This window comes from Carassius auratus, unplaced genomic scaffold, assembly GCF_003368295.1.
Source record: "Carassius auratus strain Wakin unplaced genomic scaffold, ASM336829v1 scaf_tig00215868, whole genome shotgun sequence".
NCBI lineage: Eukaryota > Metazoa > Chordata > Actinopteri > Cypriniformes > Cyprinidae > Carassius > Carassius auratus.
Window position 1 is genome coordinate 310,001 of NW_020528283.1, and position 14,543 is coordinate 324,543.

Consider the following 14,543-nt stretch of genomic DNA (forward strand, 5'->3'; position numbering starts at 1 on the left):
GCGGAAGAACATTGTAGCCGGAACTACTTCTCTCTGTTTATGTCTATGAAGAATCACAAAGGTACTGGGTTACTCCGCCGCGGTATCCCCGAAGCAATCTAAAATCTGAATATAAACAATTATTATAGGTGCACCCTAGTGATTCAGGACAAGATAAAAACACGGTTTGGAAAATGGATTCATGGTGTACTCGCTTATTATATACATTTTGTAAATCTTGAACACAAAAAAAAGTTACGGACCGCAGCTCTGATTGGTTATTTTTTTACCGGGAGCGATGTATTTCTGCAATGGCAATAGGAGCACTGGGAGGAGCCAGAGGAGCTTGATTTTTTTCAGGGATTTTCAATCTCATATTCTACTGTCAGGACATAATGACAGGTTTAATAATTTTTTTTTTATAAAAGTTACCTACTTCAGCTTTCATTTCATAGAAATGCCAAGTAATACATTAGATAAAACGTGAAACTTGGAGGTATAAAGACTGCAACTGTATTTTCTTGTAAAACATACTCCAATAATTTTGGTTTTATTTATAACTTCGAAAAATCTTCTTTTTTTCAGTACAGAAAATACACAGTAATACACAACAATGTATGTTTAAAAAATAAGCCCACAGCTGTAATTTCTCTCCTCTATTCAACAGATCGCTGGTCAACGGTCGTCCCAAGAGTGGTTGAACTGAACAGGGGCTCCAGAGACCATATCCTAGAGATGGAGCCTCTCACAGGCAGACACAGACATAAGTCTGAAAGCTAAAGCTGAACACTAAAGACTTATTGTAAAAGAGGGTAAAGCCCTTGAAACTACAGTTTTTTTAATTACTATTGGGAGAACAGCTCTTTATATATTATGACCTTTAAAAGTATCCTGATTTTTTTATGATGTTGATTGTGTTTTACATGTATATTTGGAACCATGAGACACTCAGGAACATATTTAATGTGTGATGTTGTAGTGTTTTTCGTAGTGTGCAATAGATTTTAAATAGATTTTTATGATTATTATTATTATTTTGATCAAAAAACAATGTCTTGCAATATCAGCGTCTGTCTGCTTTGATTCCTGCTGACATTTGTTATGGATTATGTGGAAAAGGTTACATTTGAATCAATAATCATGTCAGATTACCTCAGTGTTACATGTGCCTTGTGATAAAGTGCAGCCCCCTTTTTTAGTGAAAAACTGTATTGTTATTCTTTTGTTATATTGCAAACCCATAACGGAAGGACAAAGAATGCTGCTCTGATTTGGCCTTTGGCTTTGTTTTGTAATAAAGGTCATGTAGAAAACAGATGTGGCTCCCACAACAGGAGTGTGTACAATGCCAGACAGCAGCAGTTTGCTATTTTCACCTCAGTATGATAGCAATAGTGTGACACTGAACTTAATTGGTGTGATAGTGGTAATGATTCAAAGCGACCGGTTCATATGAGAGGTTTCTTTTTTTCACTGATAAACCAATGCCAAAAGACATATTTAGGGAAACTATTTTATGTATTTTTAATATATATATTTTACAGAGTACAAAATGCATTGTCCAAATGCTGTAGGCTAGTACATGATTGATAAAATTATTATTATTATTTTTAATGACTGTTTCAATTTAGGTTTTTTTTTAATTATTTTTGAAGTCCATCAAGTGTGATTTATAGAGGGCTGGAACAGGGCTGATCTCAAGCCTGATTTCCACACTTTGGTCATTTGACCACTTTGGTAAAATATCCTTTATGTATTGTATTAAACACTATTGTTTAGGAATCAGAAGAATGTACAGAAATAGATGGTAAAATATTCTTGTTTGCAAATATTATCCTGTCCGCTTGTTAGATGATTGATGCTGCTTTTGATAAACAATATATTTATGTGCTGGATTGGATGCCTATTCCAACAATCAGAGAGATTTGTTTCATCAACAATAAAGAGATTTTGAATTGCAGACTCTTAAGTATCTGAAAGAGCAGCTTTGTCTTATTTGTAGTGTTTTAACTCATCTCATTGCTTCTTAATCACTAATCTGCTTGCCTTGAATGAATTGAAATACATTACTCGACTAAGAAATATTCAGCAGTCCTAATTAACTTGCCAGCAGATCTTTTACATCATGGCGAAATACTTCTAAAACATTTCAATAAAACTGACAAAAAAAAGAGAAAATAATATTATTTCATGTATATATATATATATATATATATATATATATATATATATATATATTTTTTTTAAATTTCGCACTAAATATAATCTGCATTTACAGAACTAAAATTCATGCTTTCACAAGAATGACACCAATTTCTGAACATTAGATCATGAATTCATTTTTTTTAATATTATCATTAGCTACTTAACGTCACTACTGAGATATCCTTCTGAAGAATTAGACCATTAATATGGAATAATATAACTTAAATGAAAACTGTTGTATTAAAACAATGTTTCGTTCTTTGGTGAAAAGTCTTCAAAAGTGTAAAAAAAAGCCTCTAGATGGCGGGTTCTAGTCTGTTTTTCTCTTGACCACTAGATGGCCCTAGAGTTCCATATGTTTACAGCTGTTCTAACACATCAACTGAAACTTAATTGCACTTCAATCAGTGCTGTAGTTTCATATTTTATTTTTATTTCTGTTATGACTATTAATTGTAAATATATATTCACATGTTACCCCGAAGTAGCAACTATAATGCTACCATGCTGTCAAAAAATGGAAGTATCATAGTACTTTTTTGCATTGTTGTTGGAATGAATATGACACACCTTCAGATCAGTCCAGCAAAGTCACAATACAAATAACACAGAACATACAACCACTATGCACAAATATTCTGAAAATAACTGAAAAACTTCCAGTGCGCCGTCTGCGTCTTTGCCATAATTTTCCACCACTTTGGCGACATTTTGACCTTGTGTCAATCTGCAAGATGTGATTGCTTTTTTGCATGCTCAGTAGCAACCTACACCCTCCCTCTCTCTTCCCCTTCATCCTTCTCCTCCTCCTCCTTTGCCTCCGACGCTGAAGGACATGCTGGATCTATTGCCACCTCTCTGAGGAGGCTAATCCTCTTTAGCTCCAACTTTAACTAGGTCATTAATCCCACAGGAGTTTATCTAAGTACTGAGCACCTCGCACTGCTGACACTTTAGCCTACCCATCCTCCTTCTTTCCCTTCTTTCTCTTTCTCACTCACTCTCTGTAACTAGGGCACGGTCTGGGCCAGCAAGTGTCACCGTCAGCACCTCTGTAACCACAGCAGAACCTAAGCGGCTCAGCACCCAGCACACTCCTCTGTGAGACAACGAGAACGACAAACCACAGGTGAGAGCTGCAGGAAGAAGAGAATGTGATAGAAAGATGCAGGAAGGAAATTAATAAGAAAGTGATGGATGATACAAAGAAGAAAGATGAATGTTTGGCCTCAGAATGATGTTTGTCAGCGCTGGAGTACTGTTGATGTAACTCTGCCGCCCAGGACGAGCAGATGGCTTATTTGCCAGTGAACTGATAATGTGAATATGAGTGTGAGACTGTGAGTTTGTGCTCAGAAGCCAAAGAAAATTGTCCTTTTTGAACACCGCAAAAAAAAAAAAATCTTCTTAACCAGTCTTTTTTTGTTTTGTTTTTTGTCTTGGTTTCCAGTAAAAATACATAAACATAAATACATTTATGGTTTATGCTGATACCATTTTTTATTAAGGTTTATGCTAATACCATTTTAAGTGAAAATATGGCAAAATCTACAATTAAATTCAAACACAAATTCCCTGAAAATTTCGGAATATATATATATATATATATATATATATATATATATTTGTAAATTTACATTAACTTGTTAATGTAATGTAGGTGAAAAATAAAATAAAAAATTCTTATTTTCGCTTCAAATTATTTTGCCGGTAGACAGATTATTGGACAGATTAAAGTTTTACCAAAAAAAAAAAAAAAATTCAGTATCCATTCCAGAAAATATTAAATACATAAATAAAATAAATGCAGAACAGTACAATAAAAGATTTCAAAACATACCAATAGCATCATTTAGCAGAGTACTGTATATATACAGTTTGTATAAACTGCTTAGACTGCGCTTAAAAGCTAATTACTTTTTTTTTTCTCTGCAAGTTTGATCATAACTTCTTAAAGTGAGATACATGAAAACATAAATTGGTCTAATTTAATCCAAAAAGTAAGACTGATTACCGTATGATTACCATACCTGTTACCAAACTAGTTGTTAAGACATAGTCTTCACATGGTGAGTATGTTTATGCAACTGGTCCCATCTGTTCAGTGCATTTGATCATGTTTTATAGCTCCAATTATATTTTGAAGTGAATATGTGGGTTGCATTATAAAACACTGCACATTGGGATATTTTTCCTTCAGGATGAACCATACAGAATCAGTCAGTCCTATTTAAAAGTCAAATCTAACTGCCCATGGGTGTATTATCAGATCCATGACTTATCCGAGCACTCATTTGCTCCAACATATGGGCAAATGGCTGGGCTAATGGCTAACATCAGGCGGAGTCGGCCCTGCTGACCTAAGGGCAGCAAATGAATGAGGTTATGGTATGACACTGTTTAACCCCTCTCTGTTCTTTACTGGTTCAGACATTCCTCTTCTCCTAAGTAAATTTGTACTTGCTTTGAAGGAGGGGGAAGTCATAGCTTTCAGACCCAGTGGTGAGATTCCTCGCCAACGTGAGGCATTTCTGAATGAATGAGATTTGCAATAGGAGAGATCAGGAAACAGATTTTTGTATTCTTACATCACCACTTTGAAAACACCAAAGCTTTGAAAGTCTTATCTGTTATTGCAAAATAAAATCTGTACTGATACAATATCAACACTGAGCTTCACACAGCAATAGCTATTATTTTATAATATATTTATTATTATTATCAATATGATCAATTTTCTCCAAGCTGAGGTCTACCTACAATGTAACTTAATTCATATAAATAAATAAAAATAAATAAATATATATATACGTATATACAACATATAATTAAAAACTCAAAATGACTATTCAAGATGACAACTGAGTGCCATGCAATCATATTAAACTGTGGTAAAAACAAGGCAAAATGTATCTATGATGCCATATGATGGACACTTTACTACCTCAGGATTAGGCGTCACCATATTTGTGAATGCCAAAGGTCACATGGCAGATTAGTATGACCAGATTGTACTCATATTACACATTTCTGATGCTTACAGAATGTCCTATATTAATGGTTTAGTAAATTCTTCATCAAATGCATTACATACTGTACTCTGACAGTATGTGATTTTAGGAACAGATCAGTGGTGAATTTGGAAACCATTTATGCAATGTCTTTATATGCAGAAATATAAATCTGCCAGTAAGCTATTTTCCAAATTGAGTCTGTGTATTTCTTACTAAGGAGGATGTTTTGTAGTCTAAAAGTTTTGCTTTTAAATTATCTGAGAAAACCAGGACTCCTCGTGATGGTTATAAAACAGCTAATATACTAATCCGCCACATGTGACCAAGAAGTATTTATTTCAAGTAGTAATTCTAGCCAAAGCCTAGCAAATACGAACTGATCTAGTGTACCAGTTCAGTCTTTATCTTTGTAAATGTAGTTCAATTATTCATTTTTGACAGCCGTCGGTTTGCTAATTTGCTGCTGGCTAAAAGGCAGATGTACAGGTGAGTGAGTGTGGCTGATAAAAGGCTTCCTGCTCACTGAATTTGTTCTGACTGATTAAGTCAGAAATCATTGCAGAGTTAATCAAACACACTCATGTGCAGCTGCACCTTCGCTCACAAGCCTTAATGAAGTCAGACATTGCTCGGCTTGGGTGGAGTGCTGATGGCACAATTTTGTGGGGCTTGAGGTTTGATTTGTGAGGAATTTCTGCACAGTTGAATCTTCACGCTGTTATTTTTCCACATTCATGGTTATTTGCATTTCTACCTCCAAGCCCCACATACATCTACCCTCCTCCATTCTCCAAAATTATTTTTTGCTCTCTCCTTTTTAATAGTCTTCACACACAAGACTGATAAAAGCCATTTATTTGTACACCCACCGGCACAAGGGAAGCTACTTTAAAACTTTAGCTTGCTTTATTGGTATCTTTTAAGTATATTGCTATCCATTTTTTTTATTTATTTTTTTATTTTAGCATATTTACACTGAATACCACCAATAACCCAAGAAGAACTATGATGAACAGCAGTATTTAACTAACAAATATTTCAAAGGAAAAGCAGTCTGTGAGCCGTTGGCCTTCAGCTGATCAGAGCTAAAACTGGCTCAGACTAGTTTGGAAAGATCTTTACTGCTACTGTGACTCCATAACTGATTTAAATGGGATTGTGCCTTTTACAAGCATACAAAAATGTAAAGGCCATCTCCATCTATATTCCTCTCTTCTACCCTCTTCATCTTTAAAGTCTATGATGCTGAAGATGATGTTGAATCAGATCATGACGGCTGAACCCCTGTGCAGTTTTCTTCTTTGCAGCCCTGTCCCCTTCTTCTTTGACTATTACACAGAGAAAACCAACTAAAAGCTCACAACGAATCATCCATAAGAGCAACAGAATTCAACACTTAGACAGTCAAATGAAAACAATCAGGTTAAAATAAAATGGACATTTACTGTAACACATTAGACGCTTTCGATTCTCTGAATTTCCAGATTCATAATTTAAAGCTTTTGATTGGTTCTCTCTTATTTTTATCCACCCGTTCTTCTTTTAAGAGCGTTGAAAACATTGCGGAACTGCTTCTGCTCAATCACAGATGTATTCTCAGTATGAGCCCAACAAAACAATACAGCAATTAATGGGAAATAAAACTGCTGAACTAATCTCCAGACTGTCTAGTGCTTTTTCTCACATTAGACAGTGAGAGAAACAGCAGCGTTTAGAAATTTTTTCAAAGGGTGGGAAATTTGCCAAAAGTGCAGTGAAGTGTAGTTATGGTAACATTAAAAGGAAACTGCTCATCCCGTGGAGATTGTGTTCAGCGCAGCTGAATGCACTTTGTTCAGTTTCAGTATTAAAGCTCTTTGAGTGAGAGAGGCTTCTGAGCAGCGTTTAACTCTGCATACATTACTACAAATGATGCCAGCTAAATCTTTAATCCAATTTAGTGACAAATACAAAGCTCTTTCACCCTCCCTCTCGCTCTCGTTTCTGTCTCTTTCATCTGTGGCTCAGCTATCTTCAGTTTCACTGCAATTCCTCCGAGGAAAGGCCAGTCAAGTCCATGCTGAAATCTTCTGGCTTGAAACTTAGCAAACAAAGCGATTGTTCTTTTTGCCTTTCAGTTTTGCTGACTGTCTGACTAAAAAGAGATTGTGCCTTTCTGTTGCCTTGTGTCAAAGACATCAGCACAAGAAGGAAAAAGAGAGACTTTCAGAGTATGTACTTAATTCAGTGACCTTTTTAGTGACCATTCATAAACCACATCTAGGTGTAAATACATTCCTGCACATATCTTGTGTTAAACAATTTAGTTTTTAAATTTACAATTGAACCATCTTTCTAGATCCACAGAATGACATGGGTGTCATGACAGGAGGAATGAACAAACAGCTACAGATATGTTTATTATTAAAATGTGTATGGCACAAGCACTGCATACTAAATACAGTTCTATAGGGATGGTGTATTTTTGTAGGCCAAAACCAGAAAACAATTGAACATTTTAGCTCTTCCGGTTCCATCGACCTGAAGTTTAGTGGGGGGTTTAACGTTTTTTTTGGTTAAATGCCTGAAATAAGGTCTGAGTTTTTATTCTACAGCCTAAAATATATCCATAATACTTGAGATTGTTTTTAAAGCTTTTACTTGTCTTGAAAAAGGCAGTTGCTAGCAAGTGTCTGAATGGGAATACACATTCATCAGGATCATTAAAGGGATAGTTCATATCTTTCCAATCCTTTGTGAGTTGATTTCTTATATTGAACATAAATATTAAGATATTTTGAAGATTGCTAGTAATCGAACAGTTGGTGGTTCCCATTGACTTCCATAATTGGAAAATAAATACAATGGAAGTCAATGGGAACTACCAAATGTTAGGTAGAATGACATGAGTTAGATATATGAGTAAATGATGACAGAATTTTCATTTTTGGGTGAACTATCCCTTTAAACGTCATCATGCCAAACCAGGAAACTCATCGCCTCACTAGTCTGATTTCAGTTTATTATTATGTTTTTGCAAACTATTCTAACTCAAAATGTTTTTTGAATAAAGACTGATCTGTCAGAAGCTTAATCGTGGTGAAATTGAAGTCGCACGAACATGGTGTATATCAGTTATAGCCTATGTTTACCTTTTTACTTCTGCCGATTTTATCTAGGCTTCAAATGATTTAAAGTTGTGTTAATCTGTGAAGATTATCTTTCGGAACCAGATTTAGAAGAATCATAAAATTTCGTAAACTTTTCATGATCATACAAATTCAGCAATTGTTTACTGACCCTCACATATTTGAAAAGGTCACAGTGATTTTATTTACTTTATTTTATTTTCGTCCACACGATGAAATTCAGTGTGGTGCAGTATTGTTTTGTTCTTCAAAATATCTCTTCATTTTATGTTCCACAGAAGAAAGTCATACAGGTTTGGAACAACATGAGGGTAGGTAAACAATCCTGGCACTCTCTTGTGCAGTACACACTTTCCTTTCATCAATAAAGTGCATCCTTCCAGTGCATACTATAAGTAGGCGTATTGGGATGCAGCCCAGTGAACTCCTGACAGAACATTACAACATTTCAAAATGTTATATCATCAAAGGAGCATTAGGTTCGGATGGACCGAGTTACCCAGAATGCACCGAGGCCACTGGCATTGATCGGTTGGATGAACGTTGGGCCTGCATCTCTCTTTTATATGCGTAGTATGTGTGCTGGAGTGCAGCCAGACCAGAAGCGAAGCTCTCCATGAGAGTACATTCTACACTAGAGGCAACGCTCTTTTAAAAGCAATGTTTTGGTTTACATGCACCTCACTGAGTCCGAACCACAATGGGGGCAAGACCTACAGTTTGTGTGCGTGCCGTTCTCGAAACGCAGTGCCAGAGATCTGCGGTGAGAGCAGCTGCCCTTATTTTTATTTCTGTTTTCTGAACGACATGGATAAGGAGGAAATGAGAGGGATGGCTTTTATCAGCATGCCTTGTTTTTTGGCCTTGTATGCACACGCACACCGAAGAGTTAGACTCTGTCATCAAGCACTCAGAGGAAAGAGTCTCGCTTGTGGTTTGAACCACAGGGATTATGGGTTTTAGCTCTCTATCAAGCTCACTGTGTTGCCATATCTCTCCCCCTGTTACTGGCTCCTGTCTCTCTCCCACAGGGCCTGTGCCCTTCAAATACTTGGCTGTGTAACAATGGCCTGCTGTGCACAACGCCACCAGTGTTGCCTAGACGTAGACGTGAATCTAGATTTAGATAACACTGATATAGACAGACGGGGCTGAAATGCCACTCAGTTCATTTCAATGAAAAATTATTATTTGGACGTGAAGTTGATTGCCGTGCACATATGATTTCAGCCGAGTATATACTGATAATACATAGCAGAGGCATTCAATTTAAGGTCCAAATAATCATAACTTACATTGTATCAGGAGCCAATATGCAGTATTGTTATGATACTTAAAAAGTGATGTAAACCAGTTATAACTTGATTTTTTTTAAAACAAATTAAATCCATGCATGGAGCAGTACATACTCTGAAAAAAAAAAAAAAAAACAATGAAAAATAACAGGAAATTTTTATTACTTTTATAAAGGTTGTTATTATTATTATTTATTAAGCAAGCATGCAATAAATCAAATAAATTGGCAGTCAAGACATTTATACTGTACCAAAAATTATTTATATTTCAAATAAATGTTCTTTCCAATTTTCTATTTACAAAAAAGGAATTCTAAAAAAAAAAATTAGCTTCACACAAATATTAAGTTATGCAACTGTTTTCAACATTGATAATAATAGGAAATATGCAGATCAGCATATTTGAATGATTTCTGAAGGTTCACGGGACACTGAAGACTGCTAAAAATGCAGGGTTACCATTTACAGGAATAATTTACATACAGCAATTGAAACAGAAATGAGTTATATTAAATTGCAGTAATATTTCACAACATTACTGTATTTTTTGTTTAAATAAATGCAGTCTTGGTGAACATAAGAGACTGCTTTTGTTTTTGCATGCATATTTATCTTCTGAATCTTCTAAATAAAAGTCACCACGTTCTGCTGGCATGGGAAATTTTTGCACATGCAATAGGATTCAGGATTGTGGCTCTGTGTGGTTTATGTGGTTACTAATCTCTTTTTTTGAACAGTGTGGAATTAGGAGAGGGTCTTGTTAAGAAAAAAAAGTTTTCTTAATTACTGTATTTGTGCACAGTTGCTTTACTCTATTAAAAATCACTAATTAATAATATTTTTCTATTCATTTTGATACCCTAACTGCACAAAGTAGCCTTGAGGCAACATAATAATTAATAAAGTTACTGATATGGAACTAAAATGCTTCAAAAATTAGATCCGAGGGAAAAAGTTTGAAATTAACATTTAGTTTACATAAATATGAAAAATGATGCATGGCCCAGGTGGAGCCAATACTGGGTTCGGATGTTGACCATGCTACACTAATTGGATATATAGGATGTATTTACAGGCCATATGTCCTCTGAAATCATGTTTAGCTTATAATGGCAGAGAAGAAGAGATCCATATGGTAAATCCAGAGCGCTGAACCCAGAGCTTTTCCGTCTGACAGCTGAACTGAACCAAAGATGAACTAATTAATGACTGTAGCAATGAACCAGCAGAGAAGAACAGGAGGGCTGCTTTAGCCATTTAAATTACGATGAGAGGTTGAGAGAGACAGAAAGAGAGTGCGACAAAGGACACAGAGATAATAAAGACCCCTCAAGAACGAGGGTATTAAATGAAAGCCCACATATGGATCTGTTAATGGGATGCTCTGACCCTCTCCACCATTTCAGTGGTTAAGGGACAACAAAATCCACTCAAAGTGTTACCCATAGGATGTGTCAAGGATTGTATGCAGAAGAAGAAGCAGGAAAGTAAAGCACTGAGGCTAAAGAGAAAAACTTCTATCCTGAATTCAAATAAAGACAGAATGCAAAATCTGGCTCTCCAATGAAGCCACCTCAATGTCAACAAAGAAAAAGAAAAAAAAAACTTTTGTAATGCAATGCACTTCATAGTAAATTTACTAAATATTTAGCAAGATAGAAGTAAGCTGGTAAGACTTGATTTTATTCATCTGGAAATGACTAGATCATGACACAACAGAAAACACTTTTGAAGATGAAATGAAAGGTTTGCAGAGCATCTCAGCGTATCTCACTGGTAGTGCTTCATTTGCATTTACAGTACATTCATTAATTTGGAAGAGATTTGTATCCAAAATGACTGACATTTCATTGACTTAGCATTGCATTGTGCATGTCGCCTTTTCAGATCATCATTATTTGCAATACTCCCATAATCTTTATTATATTAACATTAATGACTACATTGTCTACAACAGAAGCCTAAAATGCTAAGATGCCTAAGTAACTATTTGGCTAATGTTTAAGACATTTTAACTTTAAACAGTAGCTTCTGGCCCATGATCCATAATAAAGCTTCCCTCCAGTTGAAAAAGTCCATCCCCTTTTGTCTTCTCGCATCAAAATCCACCGACATTTCTTAGAACTGTTTTGGACTGTTTTCACTTGTAAACCGTGTTCGTTCTAAGCATATTTCACTCTCTATTCAGACTACATAACTTTTTCACTGGGGAAAGAGATATTGTGGAAAGAGGTTTCATATTTTCGCCAGAAGCAAAAAGGTTGAAAAATTAAGTAAAAAAAAAAAAAAAAAAAAAAAACGTCAATGATGAATTTATTACAAAAACACAACTTTTCCACTTCACAAGCTGTTAATGAATAAACTAGAGTTGTGTGGATTATTGTGAAGCTTTTATCAGCTGTTTGGACTCTCATTCTGATGGCACCCATTCACTGCGGTGGATCCATTGGTGAGAAAGTGGCGGATGTTAAATTTCTCCAAATGTATTCTGATGAATAAACAAAGTTAACTCCTCTGTATCTCGGATGGCCTGTGGGGATTATTTAGCAAATTTTCATTTTTGGGTGAACTATTCCTTTAAGAATGTAAATGGGGTCTTTTTTTCCCAAATTTGATCAGTTTTATGATCCTCATTAAATAAATCCACTATGTCTTATAAGACAGGCCGGAGGTAGAGCTGTCTCACTCTCTCTTTGCAGAAGGGAACTGCAGTGGCCCGGTTCACTGGGCCTGAGGGGCCAATCTGCACACAGGGCCACAGAGGCACACAATCAGAGACTAGAGCACTAGCAACGCTGCAATTATCCAGATTACCAACCAGGATGACTTCACGCTCCAGGGCTGCTCTGAACCCCCCGCCTGTCCGGTCTCTTTCTTTCTCCAAAGTCCACCTTCCTGTAACACTGCAACAGCACATCTGAGCGCCAGTCAGCGCTAACTATAATCCGTCTGAAAACAAGCCACCACTCAAAGACATGGTGCTTCAAAGGACAGGTGCAGCTGCTGATGGTCTATATGTCTTCTTAAAGCCAAAGAAGATGAGGGGACACAGCTCGTTGTGATTCTATACAGGGTCTAATGCTATTATTCGTATGGACGCTAAGAGGCCTATTGTTCCTGACACCAATCTGTCTCTGTTTGCATTAGTGAATGGGCCAGTTCAGCAAGATGCTAAGTAGAACTGGGTTAAACTTCATTAAAACCTTAATTAACTTAATAGACCATATATATATATATATATATATATATATATATATATATATATATATATATATATATATATATATATATATATATATATATATATATATATATATATATTTCAGTTTAATGTGCAGAAACAACTATATGCCTTTGTAAGTTGATTTCCAAGGGACTGTCTCTCTGCAGTGCTTTTAAAACATTGTTCTGCTTGAGTTGTCTGACAGGTAAACATATGGCATGAGTTTGAGGTGGGACAAAGTATTTGTCTAAACAATGGAATGGTTTGAAAAACTAATGATTATTTTTGCTATTACATTTGGTGCTGCTAAATATGTCTGATACGTTCATCTCTTTCATAAGATTTCAAACTATTGAAATTAGACAAAAAACAAATACATAAATAAAGATGTATATATATATATATATATGTATGTATGTATATAAAATTTAGTAAACCAAAAGTTTAATATTTTAATAGATTAAGATTAAAATGTCAGTTGTGACTGCCAGAACTTCACCGTAAAAGTTTTAAGTTGCACAGATTACATTTACAGTATAAAAGCATATTTTATTTCCTGAAATATTATTATTATACCAAAATACTAAAATATGTTTTTTCTTTACCTTTATAAATGAACTCACATTTGCCTTAAACCCATCAAATGCAAGCTGTCACACAGAGATATCGGTTTACGTTTTTTTTTATTGTAAACTGTAAGTTCATTTGTTAGTTTTTAATCATAAAACTGGTACAATCAACAGTATTTATTGTAAACTTGCATGAAAAGTCCCATGATATTTTAGTGTTTCACGTAAGAGTACTTTTTGCTGACCAATTATCAGGTTTTAAAGGATTTTAGACTTTTACAATTAAAATTTTTTTTTTTTTTACTGTATTATTTTACTTTCCCTAGTTACCAGTTTGCCGAAAATGCAGACACAAAACACAAACAAGTTTTTATATTTATTCTGTTAATCAACATTAATAATCATTATTACAATATCGAGTGCAATAATCGACAAGAACGATTTTTGTCATAATCTCGTAGCCATATTCGCCAAACAGTATAATTTAGATACAATTTTAAACAGTCAGTTGTTATTGGCAACAGTTTAAGTATTTTGATGGATTCAAGTAATTGGTTAAATTCAAGCATTTTACATTAAAGACAACACAGACAAAATAATTAAGGTGGTAATAAAATTTGCCCTCATAAATGTAAAAAACAAAACAATTAAGGGGGCAAAAATTGGAAAGGCTAATCTCTGACCCTGGTGCATTCTATTTCTGAATAAAACTAAAGCACTCTGAATTGTAGAGGGCAGAACACGAGAAAAAGAAAGAGATTGAAAGAGAGTCCTTTGCTGCAGCGGACTCCTCAAATCCATTAACACAGCAGAGACAGAACATAAAGGATGACAGCAGCAGGGAGGCAGAGATGAAAGCCCCCAGGGATGTGATCAGACGCACATCTTTCAAGCTGACAAAAACTACACACGGAAAAAAGACTGCGTGCACTCGGAGATGTTTATAGACTGTTACAACTCTGCTTTCTCTAAACCAACATGAGCTCACATACTTCAGAGTGCATTTTATCTAGGATATCACCCCTTATCTAGCACAAACATGTACTGATGGACTGAAAACGTAAAAAAATCTCATTGAAGACTAGCATTGTGAAAGCAGAATGTAGGCACGGCTGACTTCAGGTGTACTG

General features: G+C 35.3%; 1 protein-coding gene across 1 annotated transcript in view; it reads left to right on the forward strand.

The window, feature by feature from the left end:
• The window catches only part of trpv4 (transient receptor potential cation channel, subfamily V, member 4), a 19,537-nt gene extending 17,596 nt beyond the window's left edge, over nucleotides 1-1,941 (forward strand). Inside the window, exon 17 of the mRNA XM_026261450.1 lies at nucleotides 647-1,941. Coding sequence (XP_026117235.1) covers nucleotides 647-759 — 113 coding nt within the window. The 3' untranslated portion in view covers nucleotides 760-1,941. The remainder of the gene's footprint in view (nucleotides 1-646) is intronic.
• The last annotated feature ends 12,602 nt before the right edge of the window (nucleotides 1,942-14,543 follow it).